The sequence below is a fragment of the Gasterosteus aculeatus genome, chromosome 6 (assembly GCF_964276395.1).
Source record: "Gasterosteus aculeatus chromosome 6, fGasAcu3.hap1.1, whole genome shotgun sequence".
In the NCBI taxonomy this organism is placed as follows: Eukaryota; Metazoa; Chordata; class Actinopteri; order Perciformes; family Gasterosteidae; genus Gasterosteus; species Gasterosteus aculeatus.
Window position 1 is genome coordinate 15,168,373 of NC_135693.1, and position 24,593 is coordinate 15,192,965.

General features: G+C 43.1%; 1 protein-coding gene across 6 annotated transcripts in view; it reads right to left on the minus strand.

Annotated features, from left to right (window-relative positions):
- Positions 1–1,580: 1,580 nt before the first annotated feature.
- Positions 1,581–24,593, minus strand: part of ryr2b (ryanodine receptor 2b (cardiac)) — a 48,713-nt gene continuing 25,700 nt past the window's right edge. For 3 of the 6 annotated variants that reach the window (XM_040178992.2, XM_078104405.1, XM_078104409.1), the window contains 54 exons: positions 24,139–24,229; positions 23,913–24,053; positions 23,388–23,551; positions 23,205–23,283; positions 22,909–22,998; positions 22,568–22,705; positions 22,400–22,477; positions 22,066–22,129; positions 21,826–21,949; positions 21,518–21,633; positions 21,144–21,217; positions 20,400–20,512; positions 20,131–20,180; positions 19,904–19,964; positions 19,347–19,588; positions 18,851–18,932; positions 18,525–18,655; positions 18,066–18,386; positions 17,732–17,969; positions 17,448–17,535; positions 17,261–17,347; positions 16,972–17,133; positions 16,765–16,827; positions 16,043–16,171; positions 15,652–15,764; positions 15,246–15,339; positions 14,827–14,957; positions 14,469–14,520; positions 14,212–14,265; positions 13,922–14,021; positions 13,638–13,717; positions 12,987–13,063; positions 12,809–12,882; positions 12,439–12,519; positions 12,083–12,171; positions 11,784–11,912; positions 11,596–11,700; positions 11,343–11,424; positions 9,972–11,257; positions 9,750–9,811; positions 9,379–9,511; positions 9,210–9,296; positions 8,457–8,669; positions 8,095–8,225; positions 7,858–7,900; positions 6,916–7,052; positions 6,276–6,336; positions 5,794–5,940; positions 5,451–5,585; positions 4,369–4,525; positions 4,029–4,093; positions 2,759–2,859; positions 2,607–2,658; positions 1,581–1,906 (listed from right to left, as the gene is read on the minus strand). In XM_040178992.2, coding sequence (XP_040034926.2) covers positions 1,811–1,906; positions 2,607–2,658; positions 2,759–2,859; positions 4,029–4,093; positions 4,369–4,525; positions 5,451–5,585; positions 5,794–5,940; positions 6,276–6,336; positions 6,916–7,052; positions 7,858–7,900; positions 8,095–8,225; positions 8,457–8,669; positions 9,210–9,296; positions 9,379–9,511; positions 9,750–9,811; positions 9,972–11,257; positions 11,343–11,424; positions 11,596–11,700; positions 11,784–11,912; positions 12,083–12,171; positions 12,439–12,519; positions 12,809–12,882; positions 12,987–13,063; positions 13,638–13,717; positions 13,922–14,021; positions 14,212–14,265; positions 14,469–14,520; positions 14,827–14,957; positions 15,246–15,339; positions 15,652–15,764; positions 16,043–16,171; positions 16,765–16,827; positions 16,972–17,133; positions 17,261–17,347; positions 17,448–17,535; positions 17,732–17,969; positions 18,066–18,386; positions 18,525–18,655; positions 18,851–18,932; positions 19,347–19,588; positions 19,904–19,964; positions 20,131–20,180; positions 20,400–20,512; positions 21,144–21,217; positions 21,518–21,633; positions 21,826–21,949; positions 22,066–22,129; positions 22,400–22,477; positions 22,568–22,705; positions 22,909–22,998; positions 23,205–23,283; positions 23,388–23,551; positions 23,913–24,053; positions 24,139–24,229 — 7,093 coding nt within the window. In that variant the 3' untranslated portion in view covers positions 1,581–1,810. The other 3 variants (XM_078104406.1, XM_078104407.1, XM_078104408.1) reach the window with 3 other exon arrangements.

Consider the following 24,593-nt stretch of genomic DNA (forward strand, 5'->3'; position numbering starts at 1 on the left):
ATGCTCGCTTCGTCCGGGTTTTATTTTTTAGTTCCGCGCTTTCAGCACCTACCTCTGTGGAAAGGAAATGTCTTCCCCTTGTGAGTGTCAAATAAATCTCAGACAAGTATGTGCAAGTGTTTAATATCAACGTCCGTGGCTCAGCATTGTTGCAAGGTTACCTCAATGAATAGCTGCAGTGAGAAGGCGGCTGCAGGGAGGGAAAACTAGGGCCGCGACACGTTAATCTGACGATCATATTTCAAGCAGACAGTGTGAATTTTGTTCCTTAACTAAGCCCTTCTGGCCTCGACCGCAGTATGGAAAGATCCTGAAGAATAAAGCAGAGAGATTGGCCGGTGGAGACGGGACTATCCATCGTGTCCACAGTATCGTTGGATCAAGCGGATGTGGACATCACCCTCTACCTATACATTTAGCTGGGAGCCCTGGTTCTAATACTGTTAAATCTGCTCGTGGAAGGCTACTTTCTCTCCCCCAGAGAAGGGGGGGGGGGTGGATTTCAGTGGGTTTGGTGTAATGACAGTTTGATTAACTTTTATACACACTACAAAGGGATAGAATTCCAAATGAAATCGATTTTTAATGAGGTTTTTTCCTTATTCCTTGACCTCCTGACTGAGGCTGATGAGGTTTCTCTGGAGCGGGACACTATGATCATTGTCTTTACGGTGCTTATTTATAGATGGCAGCATTATGAAGAGTGCTGAAAGAGTAACACTTCTTGGCACTGCATGTATTTTTTGGGGATGATATCTTGTGAAGCTAATAAGTTCAGTAAATACCGCGATGTCCGTAATAGTATTAGTGTCAGTGAAGGACATCCATGCAGGCCTACGATTGTCAGCATTTGTTTCTCGACCAGGAAAATTACACGACTATCGCTCTTTAAATGGGGAAAAATGCTTGATCAAGTCCACTAATTTTAACAAGTTCAAACAGAAGCCATTAGTATATTGCTATATTTTAAATTAATTGCTGAATTGTTCTGTTCTGTGCCAAAACAAAAGCAAAAGTTATTTTACTTGAAAACCTTTTTTTCACCCATGTGACCATGCGTACAAGTCTTAGCTCAAAAGCAACAAGAATGCATATCAGTAGCAGATTGTGTCTGAACCCAGCATTCGACCTTTGCATAATGAGGAAGAAATCCCTGGGAGGCCGTCCAACTAGTCACGCCCTTTTAAACAACTTGTTATAAACCGAGAGTTCCCTGAAGACTTCCTTGTCCCCCGGCAATAGCGGTCAGACGATTCATCCTCTTCCCCCTCGAAACTCTGACCTGAGCAGTGGGACACCTGCCAGCATGCTACGTAGCGGCTGATAACGACGAAGGAGAAGAGCTGAAGACGAGGGTATGAAAACAAGGAAAAGGACAAACAAATGCTTGAAGGAGAGTGTTTATCTGCATGTCACACGGGGGGACGGGGACGGGAGGCTGTGATTAGACAAATCACTTCATTCACAAAAACATGAGCTATACAGAGACACATGAAGCCGGCAAAATTAATTTGCATTGCGTACTTGAGATAATGAGCTGACTCAAGAAATAAAAAGAGACAAAACAAAGAGCACACTCGTTTCGTATCAGGACACATAATGTGGCCCACATTCTTTATTCCTTTTGATTTAATACATTTAATGTGTAAACACTAACTAGTACTGTAGGAATATTGGTTTGTGTATATACACTTTGTGGGAAAATCCGTCCAAATTGAATAGTGCACACACAAAAGCTGGTTTAGTGATTAGGAAGGCATCGATGAGGAGGGCTTCAGTGTGATGCCTCGATCTGTGACGGATTCACATCTCACCCCAGTTGATCTTCATATTGCTTACGGAAACAGTCGCCCACGGGGAAGAATTCCCAGCAGCGCTCCTGGTACATTTTCCACACGTAGGATTCCTGGGGAAGACAAAGGATGTGTAAAGCGTCTTTAAAGTCGTTATCTGTGCGAAACTTACACACATTTCGGTAAAACAACAATGTCCACAAAGAACGTTGATTGAAGTCCATTAAGTCCATTAATTTCCGTCTGCTGTTTTTGACTGGCATACCAAAGCAGCATTATCCACATTCCGCCCTAGCAGCTTCTCCTTTAATCTACACCCGAGAAAAATACTAAAGGAATACAGAAATTTAGGAAAATAAAAATGGAAAGAATTAACATTTTGTGCTGATTTACAGTAAAGCCTTTGCGTGTTTTTGCAACGAGTCATAAAATAATAAGGCAAATAAATAAAAATACATGCGATTTGAAACCACCCCCCTTCATATTTTTAGCTGTAATAGTTTAAGGGTAAACATATCATACTAATAAGAAGGATGCCTGACATGTAAATTATCATAAAATGCAAATGTCGGGGCTGATATGACATTTGAGGGACACAATGAATACATATTCTGCCTCAGTTGAAAAGGTTACGCTACAGTGTTCTAAAATACACAGGTCATTGAGGCACGGAGGAACCCTTGCGGAAGGTTACATCAAGGAATGTGACATTTGGCAACGACGGTCCAACTGTTAAAGAGCTTTAAAAGTGGACACCTCGTTCTTACTTTGATTGGATTGTGCAATAAAACACAAGAGAGATAACAATCATACCTGCCCTGTGTGTTCCGTTTCATCCTTGTTAATGAGGTACATCAGAAAAAATCTGCCACGGCACAGAAGATGGAATTAATGTAGCGACTCACATCCCACCCACCCCTCCACACATTGAATTAATGTGAGCATTAAACATTATATCAACTCACAGGTAGTTGGCCAAGTTGTGCTCCTGCAGAGTGTGCGTCTCGAAGCCGTGAGGGACTGAGTCAAAGTACTCACTTCCTATTCCACATACAAAACATTTGGTCTGCGGGAGGAGAGACGTGAGAAATGCATGATTCATGAAACAAAACTTGAACAAACACGATGTCCTCCAGAGAATATTTGAGAATAACACAAAAAATAAAATCCAAACCTCGGCATCAGAGGCCTTTTGTTTAAGTGCTCTGTGACTCAAACACAGCTTTTAGTCCGCCAGTACAACATTAGGACACCTTCAAACTCGCTTCTTTTAACAACAACTCTCAAAGGACGCCCACAAAAGGCAAAAGACTGCAAATAAGAGCAACTTAACACTCCCGGGATTACTTGCTGGCTGCCAGCTTTTCAGAAGGACAGAGAAGGCTATTTGCTAGGGATTTGCATCATTTTACGGGTTCCAAACAGTCAACTTTTGCCCATATTTCCCCTGTGGTTGTACAATGGTTTTGTGCTGATTAAAGGAGAGAAGTAAGGATCTTTTTGGGGTAATGAAATATGTGTTTTAGCATCCTTCTAATTAGGGAAAACGATTATGGGAGTATGGAATGGAAGCTGCTAAAACTCATTTTCATAGCTGACTGCAGCAGAGCGCGGTTGTGTGTTTTACATACAAGTAGGAGTACTGATGTGTGTTCAGTAACATCACATGTACACTCTTTATATTTGGGTAGCTAACTGCTTTTTGTCAGAAAATCCAAACTAGTTTGTTGCCTCAGTATTCCAGCCTCTCCTGCACCTTAGGACTTGATAGCCTGAATATTATATTATTATTATTATTATATAATATTATGCAAAGAGCAAACTGAGTTGAAAGAGTGAAACAGTAAAGTTTGAGGAAGGAGGGGAAACAAACAGAAAATATATTATTCCATTTTCACTGATAACTCTTTAATATCAAGGAGGTTTTCTTTTGTCTGATCAAAAATTCAGGTCTCATCCACTTATCGTGTTGGTGAAAAAGATAATGGTATCCTTTCGTTAAGGCATTGGTATGATGGGTTCCCATAACCAAGAGTTTACTCAATCAAACGCACACAAACACACAGCTGACCTTAACCTTCCTTGCCTACTCATTTCAAGTATGTCTCCTTGAATATCTTTGTAACACACGATTGTATCCTATACAACCCAATTCTACACAAAATAGATTAAAAAGGAGGCATCAGTGGCGTGCCACGTGTGCACACATATTAAAGACAAAGTGGCAAATCTCACCTCCATATCCTCTTTCACTTGCTCCTGCTGGTCACGGAGCTCCCCGAAGGCATCAATAATCAAGCCTGGGAAGAAAAGGAGACCTAATCGTGTGCGCTGGTGGATCTGTGTGTGCACAGCTATGCATGTGCACTGCTGTGCCGGTCTCTGGGTGACCGGTAACAGTGAAACCACAGCGCTCAGAGGAATAAACAGACGCTTCGTTTCTAATTCTGCACAGAATTAGAATTCTGAAAACAAGGGGAATCAAACGTATCTGTGTGCCTCTCGGTGGAAACATGTGGATTATTTGTGAAAGCTGTGCTGCGTTTGAGAGGCTTGAATTCGGCGAATAACTCACCCTGGATGATCGCCAGCAGGATGACGATGACAAAGAAGAAAAACGTGATGTCAAAGACGATGCGCTCCACCTCGAACGCGTCCCCGGCAGGGTCCTCGATCTCGTCCCCGATGCCCCCGCCCGCACGCACCCCCACATACATGTGGAACATGTAGCACTGACAACGAAATGCATCTTTATCAGCGTGGTTGAGAAATGTACAGTTGCCCCCTTTGAGTCTTTGGCCTAAAAATGATTTATTTGCAATTTTCTCTGGCTGTCTGTTGTGTTTGGGGTAATAGGAAACAGTTCAAAAACAAAATGAGAATTTCTTCAGTTCATTTTCACACCCGTCTCCATCCTTTCGTAGTTGCTTTTTGGGAAAAGGCCTTTCAAAGGTCCAAACAAGAAGCTTCATTATCATACAATTTTGTTGATGTCTTTTTAATCAATATGCTTTCCCTCAAAGTGTTTATGTAAACATTTAAGCCCAGAAGAGAAAATCTTTTGCTTATGAAGCAAGAACTGTGCTTTTATTGTGAGTGCAAAGCATGATTGAAAAGGATGAAAAGTTAAAAAAAAAAGTAAAATGCTAACAGTAAAGAGGAAAACATTCATACTTTTTCATTTGGCATTGCATTCTCCAAAAACAGCCGCTGCTGCTGGTGTTGTTGTTATGATGGAAAAGGGGTCGCAAATCACTGTTGTCAGTCCAGCAGAAACAATAACACGTTGAGTGATTTGGTGTAATATCCAGCGCCTCCTATAATAGCAGGGTTTTATTCAAATGCCATCGCCGCCCATCCGCCCGCTTTCGTGAGCGCCGGTGCGCTCCTCTTTAGGATGGAGCAGGCCGTTAATGTCCCGAGTAGCCAAATAAAGAGCTGCGCTGAGGTTTGAGAGAGTGTTTTCTAACCGCTTGTCCATCGTTTGTGGAAGTAAAAAGCCTACGAGGCAGTTCTATCCTTCAGAATCCTCCTTTGCTTATCTGCAGAGGCAGAAAATGAACCTGTGTGTGTTTGTTTGTGTTGGAAAGCGATAAACAGAGTGATATCGAGGATTGATTGACACATGTGCTTGTACGGGTGTTTTTCTGAACTCACGGTAAGCATGTCGTTGCACTTCATGTCTCGGGCGTCCTCGTCGTCACTCTTGTTGTAAAACTTCCTGAAGAAGTTGAACGCCACCACGGTGTAGAGATACACCACGACCGCCAGCAGGCCCACCGTGAGGGCCAGCTGACAGACACACACGTAATTAGAAAAGGGATAAAAGGCAGATGGGCTTTAATGCGCTTCTTCGCCTGAGGAAAGCCCCCCCATATAACCCCTGCACCGTGAGAGCAAACATCACGTGCGCGCGAACTGCAAATATGAGCACACACGAAGACAGATGGATGGAGACTAAAAGACAGACTGACAAACAGACACGCAGACCCTAACACACCTGTTTCCCGTTGTGTGTGACAGAGGAGAGGATGGTACGAAGAGTCTTGAAGCCCATGGCGATGTCCAACAGGTGGGCAGCGAAGAAGAAGTTGTTATAATGACCCAGAACGGACATGGCCATGTACCAGGCCAAGTACAAGAAGGACTGCGAGACCAGACACAGGAGGACATACGCTCATAAAAAGAGGCAATATAGATTACCGGGGAAGATAACCAGATAAATGTGTATCTTAGATAAGGGGGAATCACAGGATATTAGTGACACTCCTGCAACACGTGTAAATCTGTGAAATTAAATGCAGGCAAAGCAGAACAAGCGCTTAAACAATTGAGGGAGAAGTCATAAAATATCAGATATCGCCGCTTGGTCATATTACATTATCTTTGAGTATAAATTGCAGGAGGTGACACCTTTTTAGCTTCAACAGGGCACACGCAACCAAACTGACCCACAAAGCCATTAATTACACCTGAACTTACATTATCAGTGAACACAACTCCCAGTTTCCAGACCTGGTACTTCACGTCAATGGAGTTGAATCTGAAATGATAAGTATCACCACACAGATAGCAAGGCGGTAAGATCCCGGAAATCGAGGCCAAAATGTCCATTGCCGAAGCCAGACCCTTGTTACTACAGTGCCTTTTCTGAAGAGGCGCGTCTGTTATGTGGCTCCATTTCAGAATGTCCTGTTCCTCCTCAAGTGTGACATTCTGTTCTAGGACCTTCTTTTGTGTGGCCACCCCTGTTGGGTGACACGCGCATACTCCAAAAACATGTAGAGCGTATTAGTGAAATGGCTTTTCATATTTAAATGACAGCAACGATCCAATCTGTGAAAACATTATTCGGAAATGAAACGAACTAGGACAAGACGACATCTGGATATGCAGTAAACAATTTTCATATTCATCAGAGAGGGAATTTAGGATTCCCATTTACCTCTACAGTAAAATACATCTGAGAAATTTGAATTTTAACATTTCTCTCATTATATTGATTGTTTTTATGCAAACACACACGCAGTTATTTTCTGGTAACGGAAGCGACCAGAAACAGTTATAATATTGGACGATGAAGTACAGCCTCTCGTACCTTATTGCTTTAATGTATACTTACAGAGTACTCCAGGCAGCTTGTCTTTTGAGTCTCCTCTTCTCTTTTCTCTCAGAGCTAAAGTCTAATCCGGCTTGGTCCAAACCAAGAAGTTCACTAATCTTCTCACAGCCATAAAAATCACGATACTTGTCCATCACCTGACGAGGAAAGCAAACAGGTTTACACGAAACAATAGTCTCACTAGTGGATAATCATCTGAATGAAGAATCACAAGAGATGTGATGGCAGTTTAGGTCTGGTGCTTATCATAGCTACTCAACAAAGAAGTAAGGATTTTCTTTATACCTATGTTGCCAACACATTATTTCAAGGGGCTGTGTAAGTTCGTAAAGCATTTTATACACTGTAAATATAATGTGATCTAAGTTTATTTACGTTTTACCTTCCGTCTAAAATGTAATGTATACCATGTCTAGTAAATATTTATTTTACATAATCCTGTGACAGAGTTTCTCTTGTCGTGGCTGTAAGAGACGTTGTATTACTTCATAATCTTTGAACAAGAGCGAAACATTAGAACGTGAGTATGTGAACGTACGGTAAGCAATATCTACATCCTCCAACATCCCAAAAGGATTAACAGAAACACTTGAGGATGGAGTTGGAGTACGCGTCTTATTATGAGTGGCTCTCCTTATTTAAGTGCTGATTTATTTTACTTAAGTGTATCATCTACTTGATATTAAATCTAGTTGAGAATTCATGTGAACTAAATGTTCTGAAAGCGAAGAATCATTTTGAGCATGTCAGAGGCAATCGCTAAAAGCTAAAAAAGATGCTGGAGACAATACAATAGTAGTGCTAACTGACATAACTGTCATTAAATGGCTCATTAAATTTCACTTTGTGAATATGCATGGAATAACGTACACCCATAAGCAGATTTAAAGTATAACACATTAGCATTTGGCTGTTAAAAATGAAAGCTTAAGAATATTTTACCTTTTTCTTTACAAATTTGTCCCAGTAATTACTTGGAAATGATCTGAAAAGACAAACAAAAAGTATAAAAATGTTTGGAGGCGAAAATATATTAATGAAAAACAGACGCATTGCTGCAAGTGAAACTTCTCCTGTACTGTATAGCTTTCAGTGTGACTATTAATAGGTGCCTATTGAATAAGTATTAAGCATGTTTGATGTCAATATGACATCAGTCCCCGAATAATGTGAACATACGGTGTGTTAATGACCAGTCGGTCCCATTGCCCTTTGATGTCCTCCTCGGGGGGCTGCTCAATCACATACAGCCCATCAAACTCCAGCTTTCGTGCTACTTCCTTCTCCCGTTTGAAGATCACCAATGGTACCTGCCAATCAAATGCACTGCAGAGGTCAATTCACACTTTAAATGAACCCTCAGTCGGTGATACTTCGAAGTTTAGACCAGCTGAAAAAGAATCAAAGTGTGAAAAACGGGCTTAATTTTCCAATTCATCCGATGTTTTAAAATAGCACACAGTTCTATATGATTGAGATACTTCAAAGAAGGGAAATTTAGTCCGAATACATCTGCAAAAACACATCCTCAAACAATATACCTTGAGGCAGTAGTAGCCGATGATACAGCAGAAGGAGATGATGGTGTGAGCCACGGCCAGGAAACGGAGCGACGGTTCCATGTATCCGCTGCTCTCCTCCAGCACAAAATAATCGCTGCCCTCGTTATTGTCGTTAGCGGATGAGTTCAGTCCATCACTGGTGACAGATGGGAGGACTTCTTCCTCTTCTTGTGATGTAGGCAAGGATGCTACCTAGGGAGACGGTGAAATACAGGAGCCACACTAGAATACTTTTTGATAAATATGCGGCTCACACAATATGATGGAATACGACTGGACGGTAAGATACAGCATCCAAAACGAAAAAACCCTCTCCGACACACTATCTGGTTTCTGCGCTATTCAATCAAATTCATTTTACTCAGGTTGAGGTAGAAACTTTTTATTCCGTTGTTACTGATGCATTCTTGATGAGTGGCATTGTAGTATTGTAATGTTGTCCAGTTTCTGCTGTGGTTTATGACACAGTTGATCCCATCAGTTTTTTTTCATGCAAAATATACTTTAGTAACCACAGCTGTAAAATAAATGCATCCAAAGTAAGAAGTGCAAAACATTTCCCTTTGTGATTAAGTGCACCTATAGAAAAGCATGACATTGTAATGCCAAAGTACCTAAGAATTACTTATGCGATATATATAGAGCACATTTATTGCTTCCTCGCAGCTCTCAACATGGCAAATTGGATACCACATTAAATGCAATTTAGATATTCCTTTAGCGAACTCTCACCTTGTAGAAGAGAAGGATGAAGTTGACTGCAAAGGCAACAAACAAAGCCAATAAGCGCATGTGATAAAATTTTCTTGCAAAGTAATTCTGGGGGCAGAAAAAGAAAAAGAAATAAACCATCGGCGTAGGTCTGTTTGCATGAGAATGAGGGAGAGAATTTGTATATTACCAGCAGGCTTTTGTTATGAGAGATTATAATCTCCCAGAATGCCGAGTGTTGGCTCTCTGGTTCCTTTGACTTATTACATCTCTCCACTTTGCATCTTGAATCTTTCTCAGTTTTCGTCACAGTTTCGTTCCCCCTGCAACCAGTTCAATACAAACAGCGAGAGGCTCAAAGATATGATTAAAATAAACCTGTGTATTTGTTGATGTGCAACATTAACAGCCGCACCAAGCGCTGTCTCAAATACCAATTCAATAGTGTAGTGTATTATAATTGAAGGCCGGAAACATGTTTTTCTACTTGAATTGACTCAGCATTTAATATTTAGATTTTTATGAAGACGTAAAATAATCAAAATGAAGCAAAAGACTCACTTTCCATCCTTTACTTCAGGTATTGTCTCATGATCTTCTTTTTCGTCCGCGGCAGAATGGGTCTAAAGTTGCAAAATAGAAATAAAAAAAGTCTCAATCTCAATCGGTACGGTACGAAAGCAAATGATGCTGAATGAAAATGAAGTGAAATACAACATAATGAGCACAAAAAAATGAGTTATGAGCATTGTCACATATTCACAAATACAGGTGGATTCATACCGTCCCCCGATGCTTCTCAGAGAAATCAGTAGCGGTGATCGTTTTGGAGGTTGGGTTGAACAGATCGGTCAAACTTGCAGTGAGGTCGGGTGTTATAAGTCTGTATTGACCTCCCTCCTTCTTCACTTTGAAGCCAAATATGTCTGACAGTACATCCATCTCCCTGGGGGAGGTCACAGCCGCCACATGCCCCGCCTCCCACAGTTCTCTCTGGGAAGTGAAACTGGCAGAGTACCTCCTCAGTCGATCCACACCAGTTGGCACCTCCGTGACCTCATCAAGAGTTGGCTCGAGGATACCGTCGAGCAGGTCTGACATCCTCATCCTTTTGGCTCCCTCTATCAGCCCCCCACTAACAAAGGCTACGTACAGCGCATTCGAGATGCTGCCGGTCACGACGCGAACGCACCGCAACTGAGCCGTTAGAATGAATCTGAGGAAGAGAGCGGCTGAAACGAGGATATCTTTCAGGGTCATCTTCATCAATGCCTTCAGGTTTTTGAAAGAAAACAAAGAACTCAGCAACAGCAGCCAAGAATGCAGGAGGAACGTTCCTTTGTTGCCCTCGGCTTCATCTTCGCTCTGCTCTTCCCCCTCGTCAGCGTGCCTCTCGCCAGCGTCAGAGCCGGATATCTGGGCCGCTAGCTGCATCTCGAAGATGGTGTCCTCGCAGAAATTGACAAACATCTCCATTTTCTCCTTCTCTCCACCCTGAGTGATCACGTCGAAAATGAACTGCCTCTTGGACTCTTTCACCTGCGGCTTCTCCCACTGCGTGCGGCTGGACTCGCTGATCTCAAAGTAGACGCGCTCGATGCGTTTCCCGCTGCCGAGGATCTCGATGCGGCCGAGGAAGGGCTGGAAGTACGTCAGGACACACTGGGCCAGTTCCAAGAAGGCCTCGAGTCTCGAATCGTTGGGCATGTGTTCGGACAAATTGGTGAGGAGGACGGCGATGCTGAAGCCGATGTCTTTGGCCGGCTCGTGGAAGCGATCCACAAAGACCTCGTAATCCACGATTTCACTGTCACTTGTCTTCATGCAGGAGAGGAGGAAGGGAATCTCCGCCTGGGAGAAACGCTTGCAATTTTCCATGGCTTTCTGGAAGTCCTTCCTGGAGATGCAGCCCTTGTGATCGGGGTCGTACTCTTTGAAGGCATCCGAGGAGGTGAGGTCTTTAAGTTTGAGGAAAATGTCAAAGAACCTGAGAATCTTCTTCACATTGCCCGATGATTCCACCAACATATCCACCATCTGCTTTCCAATAGTTCCGTTCACGACGGTGCCTGAATTGCAGAGGGACCATCGTCATTAGTAAACACATTATGACGATAGATTGTGACGCGACTTTAGAATAAGTGGAACTCCCACCTTCCAGCATGGAAAGCAAGAACACCACCATGTCCTTCTGTAAATCCATGAGCTCTTTCAGAAGCTCAATTTGTTTTGAATCCTGTATACAAGAAAAACAATTTGCAGAATCTCACATCTTTCCACAAAACACAAACCATTGCAGTTTACAGTAAATGCTTTGCGACAGCGTTGCCTGCCTACTCGAACGAGGAGCCCGGGAAAGACAGAATAGCAACGTTATGCATTTCAAGTAGGACGTTGTAAGCAATACCTGAGAAAGCTTCATCTGCATGTGGGCAAAAACATGGAGGAAGCCCACGACAGCGTCCCACAGGCGACTGTGGGCCAGGCTCTGTTGGTTTCCACTGCACGGGCCCTGGAGGAGCACGCTGATAATGTGAGCTCGGTTTTCAACGCTCTGACAAATCGCAGAATGCGCCAAACACGTAATTGACTGACCTGCGTGTACTCGGTGAGCGTGTTGAAGACCTGTTTGGCCACTTCGATGGCCTTGGAGAAGTTTCGCTGTCCGTGTACATCGATCACATCCTTCCCAGAGTAGTACCAGTAGAAGTCGCTGATTGACTCCTGTAGTGCAGCACGTGAAGATATTTGTGGTTAATTAGCTTGTCATTCTGTTTCAGAAGTTGTGATAAGAATAATATTCATTAATAATAAATATGATGTTCTCTCACCACAAGCCAATATTACTGGACAACAACGGGAACATCAGCATTCTAGTTTGACTGTAGACTTACTTGCACTCTCAGTAAATAGTCCACAGTGGTTATTATGATGTTCACGGTGGTGGTGTTGCCTGTTTGTGTCCTCAAGTAATTCTGGAAGTCTAAAACATAAAGAGAGAGCACGCTGGGTAAAACGTTAAAGGGTCTTGCGGTGAAAATTAATCCGGCGCATTCAATGCAAGTAGACAATTATAATACTTCTAAACTCCTCTCACCATTATTTTTTAAATCACGCTAAGGTGACAAAAAAACAACATAGCCAGCATTCCCATCTCTCTTATGTGTCACAGTATGTGGTACCTTTTTCACAAACTACAATATAATTGATGTAAACTTTGTGAATGTGTGTAGGTGGGTACTGCAACAACCTGAGTTGTGTCCTTCACAAAGCAGCTGTAGATAACGAAATAGGTCACAGGTTAGGTCTTTGTCAGGCATCACTTTCCCTGCTGGGGCAAAAAAAAAAGATGCAAGTGGAAAGAATGAAGGACACAAAACGGGGAAATACTGTAGAAAATGTACCGCAGACGAACGAGAGAACGTACACATCATTTAGAAAGAGGTGATAAAACAGAGAATTCGACGGCAGTGCAGTGTGAAGGGATATAACCTGTGCTGACAGATATAGGGAAAGAAATAGGATTTTCTGAATTTAGAGTATGTTTTTAGAGTCTGTTCAAGTCCGGGGATCTTTTCAGCTATTCTGTCAACCCATTTTTTTACTAGTGAATTGAGTACCTGAGCTGTCGTCCGTGGCCATGCCTAATCCTTCCGCTTTGTTCTGCCTCTCAAATGCATTCAGATCCAGAACGCTGGATATGAGAAAACCACACAAAAGCATTACAGGAACCTTTTGCACTCAGTGCATCGATCGGTTGAGTGAAGTCCTCAAGAGAATGTTCCTGCAGTCACTCACCTGCACGACCGCATGAGTCCAGCCATGCTCTGAAAGAAGCCAACGTCTTGCTTCTCTCTCAGATAATCCAGCATTCTCTATCACACAAAAGCATCAAACACACGCTGTCATAAATGAAGGAGAATATACAGAATATAAAAGGGATGTGTTTTGACACAATGGAAAAACTCCACGTGTTATGAAATGGTTTCCCTTTTTGGATTTTCCACTAATGTAGGAATAGTTAATGATGCACTACCAAAGTGATGGGCTGTTACCACGTAATGTGTCACCACGACTTAAAAAACATCCATGTGAATTTATTATAAATATTGTCACTTGCTATGCAGCGGCTACCACTACGTTTACTATATACCATATTTTACAGCTTCACTTTTCACAGTTACTGATAACTTTACTGTATTATTTAATATTGATCTCCTGAATGCAATAAATCTAGCAATACAATCTAGCTGCCACAATGACTTTATGTCTTTGTATAATCTAATCTAATCTTAACTCTTCTCCCTGGCGGGCATTACTATCACTTTATTATGCTACCTAGTCTTATGTGTCAATATTGAGATCTGCGAATGTGCAATCATATTTTCGTTACCCCGAGATAAAACTCTGGTAATGATTGGACGGGGAGACAGAAATGCATTACTGTACCTGTTGAACTGCAGCATTCCCTCCGTTGAGAACAGCAATACCCAGCTTCAATGTCGGCGCAATCATGGAGTCAATGGCTCCTGATAGGATTTCAGATTAATCACAATCAGATCAAAGACATGCTTTAATGCTTTACTTTAATCTCAACTACTGGGTCTTTGGTTCAGTATTCAGCAAATATAAAGTAAGACCAAAACTTGCCAAAAGAGAATGCCTCTCTTAACTAAGCAACAAAATAACCGTAATATGAAATGCATATCTAATTTAGCATTGTGCTACAGTACCTTTGCTAGCACTGATGGTTTGCAGGACCATCTCAGAAGCTCCACGGTGATGCAGCCTGGCCTGCTGGTACAGCAGCTTCTGTTTCTCCATCTCCTTCTCCTGAAGCGCAGAAAGGTTAGATCTCCGTTTTGTCTCTGCTACTTTGTCCACAGAAAATAACTCAAGTGTGGAAAAAAATGAAATACTTTGTATTCTCTGTAGAAATAGAAACCATTAAGATGAAAAAAGTCAGTAAATGGAATTTGCAGAAAGCTGAAAGTTAACTTGAAGTAAGAGGTAATTCTCTCACTTCAAAGCTTTCCACCTCCTGTTCTTCGTCATCGTTGTCGTCTCTGTGGCAGCTCTGGGAGAACAAACAGGAGCCATTATTCAAAAAATGGGGTTAAAAAAAGAAGAAAATTGATCAATATAGAAGATGTTCAACATGAACAAACACTTGTTTTTTGGAATATTAAATGCACAAACACACAAGAGCAATGCAATTATTATTGACACACTAATACAAATTTATATATCACAAATGAGATCATTATAATGTTCTATTACCTTGGCCATAATGGCAGCGTAGGACTTGTAGAGGCCATCATTTTCAGGCTTACTGTGAACAGGTGAGATGGTTAAGATGACATCGTATATCAAGGTGTGGACAAATGCAGCCTTTAAAAGCGGCGGGTCAATGACGGATCCATACACGGTGCTTTAGCCCGGCCTTTATTGCAGAATCAAATGCACAAGGCCTTCAAAACGCCTCAAAACAGAATGTGGATCTTTGGTGAGATCGTTCGATTCACAAGTCTACCCAGCGGTACACCAGTCCGATTTGACCACATCCCTCCAGTGTTGATGGGTTGGATAAGTAATGAAAGATATGAAAATATTTTACAATAAACACGCACACACACACCTCCTTTCCACCTGGGCGCTTCGACTGAAGTGTGTAATGAGTTGTAGGAGGGGATCGATCGGTTTGGCCCTTTCCTCCACATTCTTTTTTTCCTCTCTGTCGCCTCCACACAGCTCCGTCACTCCTCCCATCTGCAGTCCAGAGACAGAGAGAGAGAGAGTAAAGCCATCGACAGGCACCGGCTGGTGACTAATGTTTACAGCCAGCGGGTTAGCGGCTTGTCACACACACACACACACACACTATTCACAAATATACATGATGTGATCAAATTCCTGTGCAAAAACCTGTTTTAATCCGGTGCCTCAGTCCAGATATTATATTTTACAGTAATTTGTGTGGTATATGGACGATCACATAATTCAACATTTAGGTCTGGCCTAACTCTCGAATGTAATATGGCTTTCTCTTCGACTCACAGCCAAATCCTCCACAAGCTTCTCCTCAAAGTTGTGGTCCTCCGCTGATATCCAGGATTTATTGTAGCCTAGGAACAGGTTGACAGCTCGGTGCCTGGGGAGGAAAAGGAAAGGGGGAAGAGACAACAAGAGATTAGCATATGCATGGCCAAATGTAAATGGGAGATTGAAAAAAAAAACAGCATAGAAAGACACTATTAAAATATAAAAGAGCTATGATTAGACCACTTATTGCCATTCATCCCAGCCTCTCATGCCTTTCTGAGGTAAGAATTTCCACAGCCACTGCAGAGTAAAAGGTGGTTACAACAGCTTTGATTTCGCAAAAACCAAAATATAAAACACTGTGCCAATACTCCAAGAGATTCATATATATTCTACATCTATTGGATTAACATGTCTGCACCTGGGCAGGTTGTAGAGGGGAGCCATCCTGAGGCAGGCCACCACTGCTCGTTTCCTCTGTTTGGACAAGACCTTGTGCCACGCAGGTTTTTGACTTCTCTGCGGATGTTCCACCTGAACCCGCAACCAAAGATGAACAAGGATTTTGCATTGATGATTTAGCATTTCAATTCTTGACATAAAAGGCGTTTACCAAGGTGTCTGTTACCGTTGACCCCCAAAATTCTATTCGACTCAACCTCAAGTCCGAGTGAACTTTGATGCTTCATATGAAGAATCACCTGCAGGCTTTCCTGAGATATTGCTTTCACAAGAATGGACCAGACACCCCGAAAGAACATCCAACCACGGCTGTTGCCAGAGCCATACAAACGTGGAAATGTTTTTCTCACCTGGTCGAGGTAATGAAGGACTTGTGCTATTTCCAGAATGCTGTTTACAGTCTTTTGGGCGTCAGAGACGGCTCTTAACTGGCTTAGATGTTCTGCATGAATGGATTCCTGCCTCGAGCCATCTGACGCCTGCAAAGGGAAAAAATGTTTACCACGCTGGGCTTCGGTTTCTTTCTTTCGTATCTCAACCATTCACTTCAATTAAATATTCTTTAAGAAAGGCTGGTGCAGAAGTCCCAGGTTCAGGGGCAAAAAGGACAGTGGCAATGAGAAAAGATAATTCAGCGCCTTCAAAACACCTGGAATTGGAAATGAGTAGCCCAATAAAAAATTTAAGTATTATTTAAAAGTTTATTCATGGTAATGACGAGTCAGAATTTAAGTGTTCATCACCTACTTTTGAATAGAGATATTCATCAGTGACTCATTAATAAATAAATATTACATGCGTATTCCGAACAGTATATTGAGTGTGTCACATCGATGTCTCTGGTGAACAATGAGTAACACAAAAAAGATGATTATTATTTGGCAGAATACGAGAGCATTCTTCAATTAAATTTAGCACACACTTGATGCTATCCCCAAATTAAAAGTCACATGCTCTCAGGCATGGCAACGGTTGTTCAGAACGTCAGCAGAGAAGACCGCTTCAATCAGTGAATGAATAAATACATGATTTTTCTTTCATTTAGAACGAAAGGCCCAGTGACAGCCTTTACCTGATTCTGGAGATTTATTAGACGATCAAATACGTGCTCTCGAATCTCATCTCGACTGTTCTTCTGTGAAAAGCAAAGGCCAACATTAAATACATCTGTCAAAGATATTGTCAGACACTCACCTTTAGTACGATAGCTGTCATAAAGACAAACTCAATACATCAAGGTCTTTTTTTTTCTTTAACGATGGCACGATTTCCCTCTGACCTGAGCGAAGCCGCTCTTGGCGAACGTGATGAGGCCGTGCTCGCTCGGAAAACAAAGCCCGAGTCCCACGGGGAGCAGCCTCTTCATGGAGGCCACGACGAGAGATGTGTGTGTGGAATAACGATCCCCCTTCCGCTTCATCCGCCTCTGCTCGTGGTCAAACTGAGCATCGATAAGCCGTGGAGGAGATTAACTTAAACAGCCAATTGGATTTGATTTTTAATACAACCACTAGTAGTGACCACACTCACTGCACTGTGTTAACGCCGGTTAGTGAACACGTGAATACCTTTGACATTCTGTCACTGTTGACCAAGAAAGCCAAGTTGTTGATTTCATTTTGTACCACAAAGTTCTGTTCCTCCCACTTGAAATTCTGTTCAGAAAACCAGGGTGGGAAAGAAACGTTTGCAATATTAACTTAACTTCTCTTTAACGGGAGAAATGAACACGAAACACTGTGCGTCAAACCTCACATGAGATTTGGCCCAGAACGTAAAGACCTCTGCCACCATGCCGAACAGCTGCTCAGCGTCAGGGTTCACATCTTTGAGCCAGCTGGCTCTGAGAAGAGACAAAGCAAAACACATAGTTCTTCTTTCCTATTTTTCATTTTCAAATAGTTTTCCAGGAACCATAATGGAACCTTTGGTGTTCACAAGGCTTGATGATGATTACCGAAGGGGGGAAAAGAAGTAGTGAAGTAAGTTTCACCTTCTAACGGATCTGTAAAAACGTGTATTTACCCCACCAGCCTCACCGATTAGAATCCACGAATGGGATGAGGAGGGGATAGAAGGCGTAGAGGTCTTGCACCAGTACAGTGAACTTCTCCTGGATCTGCAACTCTGCTTCGGAGGTATCACACCCTTCTGATTTCATCTGCTCCTCCTCCAGCAGCACACATTTGGCCCTCTTCCTCAACTTCTCCATCAGTGGCAGGAAGTGGCTCTTTAACAGCTCAGAGCCAGCTTTACATGTGATTGGCTGAGAAAAAACTGAAAGATAAGTCCATTAACATGGGGAAAATAATGACTGTGCAATAAAGAAATACACATAAAAAAAAAACACAGAATTGCAAACAGTCACAGTACCTGCCAGCCGTTTCATCCAATCGCCCTGGCTGGCGCCCACGTGGTTGTGGATGATACGGAGGATGTGGCCAAGGAGGTCACTGGCATGTTGAGGCGTGACAGCGCTGCAGATCGCGCTGGCCGGCTGGCCCCCAGGACCGCCGTGCCACCAGCGGGACACGTAGCTGCACAGCATGGGCAGAGTGACCTCCGTGACCTGCATGTAGTGGGCCTGGTGAGCTGCGGCGCCGGCGCCTGCAAACTTCTCCACTTCCCCCAGGGCCTGTTCCAGAGAGGGCAGGAGGGGACACATGTCCTCCACGGCATCTGGCAGTCCCAGGTCTGGCAGAAACACATATGGAAAATAATATATGGCCCTCGAAAACCCAGTGGAGGAGGGGTGGGGGGGGGCGTGGTCGGAACTCTCCGAGAAAACAAAGATAATACAGACAACAAAGAAATGCAGTGTGTGATTATCACCTTCTCTTTGAGGAGCAGTCATGGTGTTGTAGATGGAGTACGGATTGGATTGGTTTAACGACGGCTCCAAGAAGCAAACAGGAAAAGTCCCAGCCAAGGCTGAAAGACAAGCACCTGCTGCTGGCCGCTGCCTGTAGGGGAATGCTGGGTTAGAACGTAGGCACTGAGCTGACCAACCTCCAATGGGCATTTGGTCTTTTTTTTTTTTTTTTTTTTACCAAAAGCTTATGTAAAACAAATAAAAGCATTGACATTACAAAGAGAGAACACGTGATTAAAATAAGACATTTTGGTGATAAGCACAAACTCAGGAAAACAGGAAATACCCCTCCACATAGAAGCTGCTACTGGTGCCAAGGGAGAGGAGGCTGTTGAGGATCCTATAACAGGACAGCTGGATCTTCCCCACTGGAGAGACAAGGTGATGGATAAAGCTGAGAAGGGCACCGAGCAGGAAAGCTGATAGCTCACAAACACAGACAGACGGACCAGCTGAAGTTCTGCTGATTCAGGTAATGAATGATTCCCCGGAGGGTCGGGATATTAGTGAAGGCGACAATCTGCTCCTGCGGCTCTGTGGCCATCACTGAGACGCTGAATGAAAGCCGGTTTTAAAGATGAAGAAGGTAGGAATTGGAGGGGGAATCCCTCTGAACGATTTCAGGGATGTGGAAACCAGCTGTTCATCCAGCTTTCGGGAACTAATGAGACGACTGTTCCAGTCACAGTACCCGTGTTTACAGGATAAACACAAATCTGGTGCTTGTATATGAACAATGTGTAGAGGAGGGTGTGAACTTCAGTGAGCTTTTTCATTCTTACCGAGAATGTCCACGCCGTAGTTCTGTTTGCCAAGGTGCTGAAAGAGGGACGTGAGGGTGGGAAGGAGAACGGAGGTTGTGAAGCTGAGAACCTTGGCTGCCCCTCTAGGCGATTGATTCCTACTCTGAGGTGAAGAGACCAAGGTCAGGTTTTCCACTGTCATCTCCAGATCAGTTGCGGCTGCCTCAAAGAACGAATGTAGAGATACGTGGATGGACTCTGGGGCTGAGTTCATCAATGTCCTGAGGGCCAAGAGAGGAGAAAATGGGAATTTATGTTCCTAAGACTACCAAAACGATAAATAGTGACTTGGACTGAATAAGCAGCGGATATATCTGCAAAACAAAAAGACATCAATTTTTGATCAGGAACCTTTGCATCATACTCCCAAGGCATTGTCGTTAACTAGTAAACAGTTTGATATCATCAGTGTGTCAGTGGCTCAATTATACCAGTCATCTCATCCTCAGACCTGCTGGTGTGACACTAATGTGACATTGACCGCAGGCAGAGCAAGGATATTGATTCAGGCAGAGTGAGTAGTGCCATCTAGCTACCTGGCGTCCAGAGCATGAGACAAAACATGTAGGCAGCTTGCAACTGATGACACCTCGTTTCCTGGAAAAACACACACATACAAACACTTCTATCACAAAGAGATGAAAATCAAAAAGTCAAAATGCATAATCTCACAGAAAAACACTTAAAATAAAACTCAACTAAATCAAGAGACCAAGTGGTACAATTGATGTCTGAATGAGCTTTATTTCCACATCATCCTCACCAAAGAGGGAGATCCTGTGTCTCACCAGAGCTGCGAGCTTACAGATGAGGCTGGAGGTGAGGAGGTGAGGAGAAATGACAAGCTCAGTGATGAGGAGGGAGGAGAGAAAACAATTACAGAGCACACAATCAGAATAATGAGGCTTCCTCTGTTAGAAAAAAACCCAAATTGATTATGAGGAATCGTTCCAGTACAATGCAATGTGCCATAGCACAAAAACCTTCCAGTGCAATCAGCATGCCATGTGTATTGTTTGGGGTGATACAAACCTCGCAATCATCTCCTTTTCCTTTTTTGACGCATAGCTTCTTGAGCACAGGGAAGTGGACAGGAAGTACTGACAGTGGCTCTTTACAAATTGTTCCAAAAGGGGAAGGACAACCTGTTGAAAACAAGTATATTGACAACAGATTTTATATGTATAAAAAACTTTTTTATGACTGCACCATATCAAATAGTACTTTTTCCCCACTGGTAAAATCTTTCCAAATTTCTGAAGAAATGTCCCCTAAATTCAGACGATTTGATGTGTCGTGTGAATTTGAAAACTTCATGGTCTCAGCTGTGGCTGCTCAGGATGCGTTTGCAGTGACGGACCCAACAGGGACCCGTGGGGGGGATAAAGTTAAATGTTCTTCACAGAGACAGACTGGGTCAGACTTAGTGGGTCCAATCATTGAACAAGAGACCCTTTCCATTCGCTGCCCTCTCAGAGGCAGATCTGTGTGGGGAGCTTTAATCAGTGTCCTGATGGTAATCGACACGCCCACATGGATCCCCTAAATGGTTAAATAAATTACACACAGCCACAAAGGGTTTTACTGAGACTGGTTGCCATGGGCAACTCTCCAACGAAACTAATTAAATGACGTGAATGAAAAAAGGCAACGGGGATGGTAGAAAATGGCATTGTCAAAGTGCAATAGGAAGGGGCCATTAAGTAAATGGTAGAGATTTAATTTCAGACAAAAGATATCAACTGTGTTTAGATATGGATTTGATGTGAGGCAAACCTTGAAAAAAAACATTGCTTGCTGGTGTGAAGCTTTCTCTCTTTTAGACATCTGTCCTCTGTCTTGAATCACCTCTGGAGAGAAAAAGCACAATGAAACACAAAGAACGAGACTTGAACTTGCAAAGACACTTCTGATAAAGCTGAAAAGCTGAAAGATAATAAAAGTTAATTTATCTGGTGATGTTTCAAAACAAAACTAGAGGCAGGCTGGAGATGCAAGACACTGCTGGCCATTACTGACACATGTGGAGGTTCAAGTGATGTATTTAACATCGTACAGTGTCAGCCACACAAAGTGCTCCTACCTTTTGCGATGTAAAATGTGAAAGTTCGACTACTACGCATTTCGTGTCCTTGACAATGTCTTCTTACCCAACTCCAACATGTTCCCTTGGGTGTCCTCGGTGTGAGACAGCAGTCGTTGGAGGAGGGCGTAGCCAAAGCAGTTGGCAATGGCTGGAAAGTCCATCTCCGCCGTCCTCCGATCCCTGTAGAGAAATGGAAATCAAACAGGGAAAATGAACCCTTAATCATCGTAAAATCTGCACTATGTACTTAAAACGTCCCGAGTTGCCTTCACACCACTGTGACATGAAAATGGAACACGTCGCTTGACGCCCACTTCATGCATACTGCATCACGTTGCCCTTTTTCCAACGGCCAGCTCATTATGTGCTCACCTCCACACTGTGTAGCCATTGAGCCGAAGGAACTTGAGGATGTCCTTTGCTCTCTCTCTCAATTTGGTCTTCTCCTTGGCGGACAGGGTGTCGTAGGGTGCAAGCATTGAATGGCCACCCCCTCCTGCGGTCAGGAATGGGTCAAATGCACCGCAATTTTGTTAGCGCTTACTACGAGAAAAGGAGAGAACTTGAAGAAATATCACGGAGCGGTTGTTGAGAGCTTGGTGAGGTTCCTACCGTCTAATTTCTTCCTCTTAGCCCAGGCGTTGTGGTAGTTTTCAGCCAACAGTTCAGCCATAGCCTAAAAAAAAAATATGTTGAAATGAATATCAGCCAAGTCACAATCCACTAACAAAGCGTGAAGGAGTCCCAAGGCCCATTTCTCCAACAAGAAATGCACTTCATGGAACCGATCCATTGCCTTACTTCAGAGGTTTGCATGACATCGTACTCAAAACTCAAAGCTGTAGCGCAGACTACATGCAATATGTTATTTTGTTATTCAAATGGATGTGCGTTATTACACAGCCATTGTAATAGGCCAGTGTTCTTGTATGGAAAAAGTACTCACACACTGGTCCCACGATAAGGTGATGCTGCTCATGTCCATCGGTTTGGGGCTGAAGGTTGATGCTCCTTCAAATGGCAGCTGGGACACACAACAAATGGCTGATTGTTTAATGAACAAAGAGAAAAAACACTTGTGAGAAGAATGTAAGTTGTGAGTGATTACATGTACCTGTCCGGCCTGGGATACCCTTTGTGTGCAGGTAAAGGTACCGAACGCATCTCCTTCTTTGGCTCTCTCTATGGTCCATCCAAAGGCCAGCATAGTCTTTAATGTTTCTTTAATGGCCCAGCGGTATGCATCCTTCTCCTGAAATACAGGAGGAACCTTCATATTAAACTGAACCGTACAAGTTATCAGCAGAAGCACAAGACATCTATTGTCCACTCCGCACAACAAAGACCACGAACCTTAATCTAAATCTTTTATATTACACACATCACGTTGAGCAAGCAATGTGGGATTTCTCAGTTCCCTGCTTTCTTTTTCTTTCATTTGTGACTCCTCACTACCTTCTCAGCCAGAGCCCTGAAAGGTTTGAGCAGAGGATGAACCTTGGTCTTCTCACATAGTTGCTCCCCATGGACCCAGCCGTTGGCAAACTGACAGAGAAAACACAGATTCAGTAAAAAACAAATCCCTCATTAGAAAATATGCGGACATCGTGAGATCAGCTCAATCACACAACACAGGCAGATGTTTTGACCCGTTCAGACGGATCTTGTAGCTGTATTCTTAAGTGGTTTGGTTCAAGCCGGGCCAAAAATCAACACCGCTCAGCTTTAAAGAACAACTATTGTATTTTTACCTTGTCCAGTGACCACTTCTCGTGCGTATGCTCTGCACACTTGTTGACGACAAACTCCAGTCCCTCTGGCACTGACACACTGAGGCAAAGGAAATGTTTATGATTTATATGTTTATTAAGAGCATTAAAAAATACACACTCAACATGTTTATGCATAATAAATATCCATGGTAGGTGTCCTACTTGGCGGTGTCCACAGGCTGTGGGTCAAAGTGTCCTTCTGTGTCCATCGAGGCTTTCCTCTCTGTACGGGACACACAGCTGGAGTCCATGTGGTCGGGGGGCAGCGCCGTGGCCACTGCAGCCAGGCACTGGACAGACAGTGTGAACAACTGAGGCTCATAGTGCTGTAGATGCAGAGAAGGGTGGAGACATTGGAGACATGACGTTGGAGGGGGGGGGAGAAGAAAAAGAGATTGCATGGGTAGAATATAGACATAATATATCTCTCTATATATGTATTGTATGTTTCCTTTGTATTTTTCCCAAGTCCCAAGGATCTGCAAGTGTGAGTGTTTAATCCATAACAGCAGCAGCAGAGGGGCGGAGCTTCAACATTCTGCAGACAGGTCGCAGCTCGTTTTGACTGCTTGATATACAAACTTTACATTGAAACCAAACACTTCACTTCATTGGATCCAACAAGCAACGAGCGGTTCTCGACAGCAGTTCAAAAAGGAAATACTGGGTCAATTCCAAATTGTTTACCTTCTTTGGCAGGGCATTAAACACACCCCAAAACAACTTTCTAGACAGGTGGAGCTCCTCTTCGGAGGCCGAACCGTGGTCGGCAGGACCTCCAGCCAGTGAGTAGTACTTCCACCTCTGCTCGTAGTGAGCGCTCAAAAGCTGGTTGATGAAAGGATTCATCTTGTGAGAAAAAATGTTTCCTTTTTTTCCACATACGCTGTAGTAAACCGTGATTTCCATTCACCTTCAATGGCATCTTGCTGTTGGCTGTGAGATGGGGAACATCGAAGACAAGACGCCGAAGAAGAGGTTGCATCATAGCTGGTTGGAGTTTACTGAGGGCAGAATTTGTCAGATGAGCAGATACAAATCATATCCACCAACACACTCACAACAGACGGATGATGTTATGACTAATTATAGTGTCTGAGAGAAACGTCACATAGAATTGAGAGGATGCCATGGGCGAGATCCAATTAGTTTGTTAACATTTTGTCATTGGCAATGCTAAATAACGTCTAAATTGGGAAAAAATGGCTTCACAGTGATTCATTAAATATAATTAGTTGGGAACAAGAGCGCCCTTGTGTGTTTGCGTCAGTAGACAGGCATTTATTACTGTGTCATCTTTCGCTTCTCCACATGTGATTTGGTCAAAATAAAAACGCAAAAAATGCATTCAGGTCAATCGATACAGGA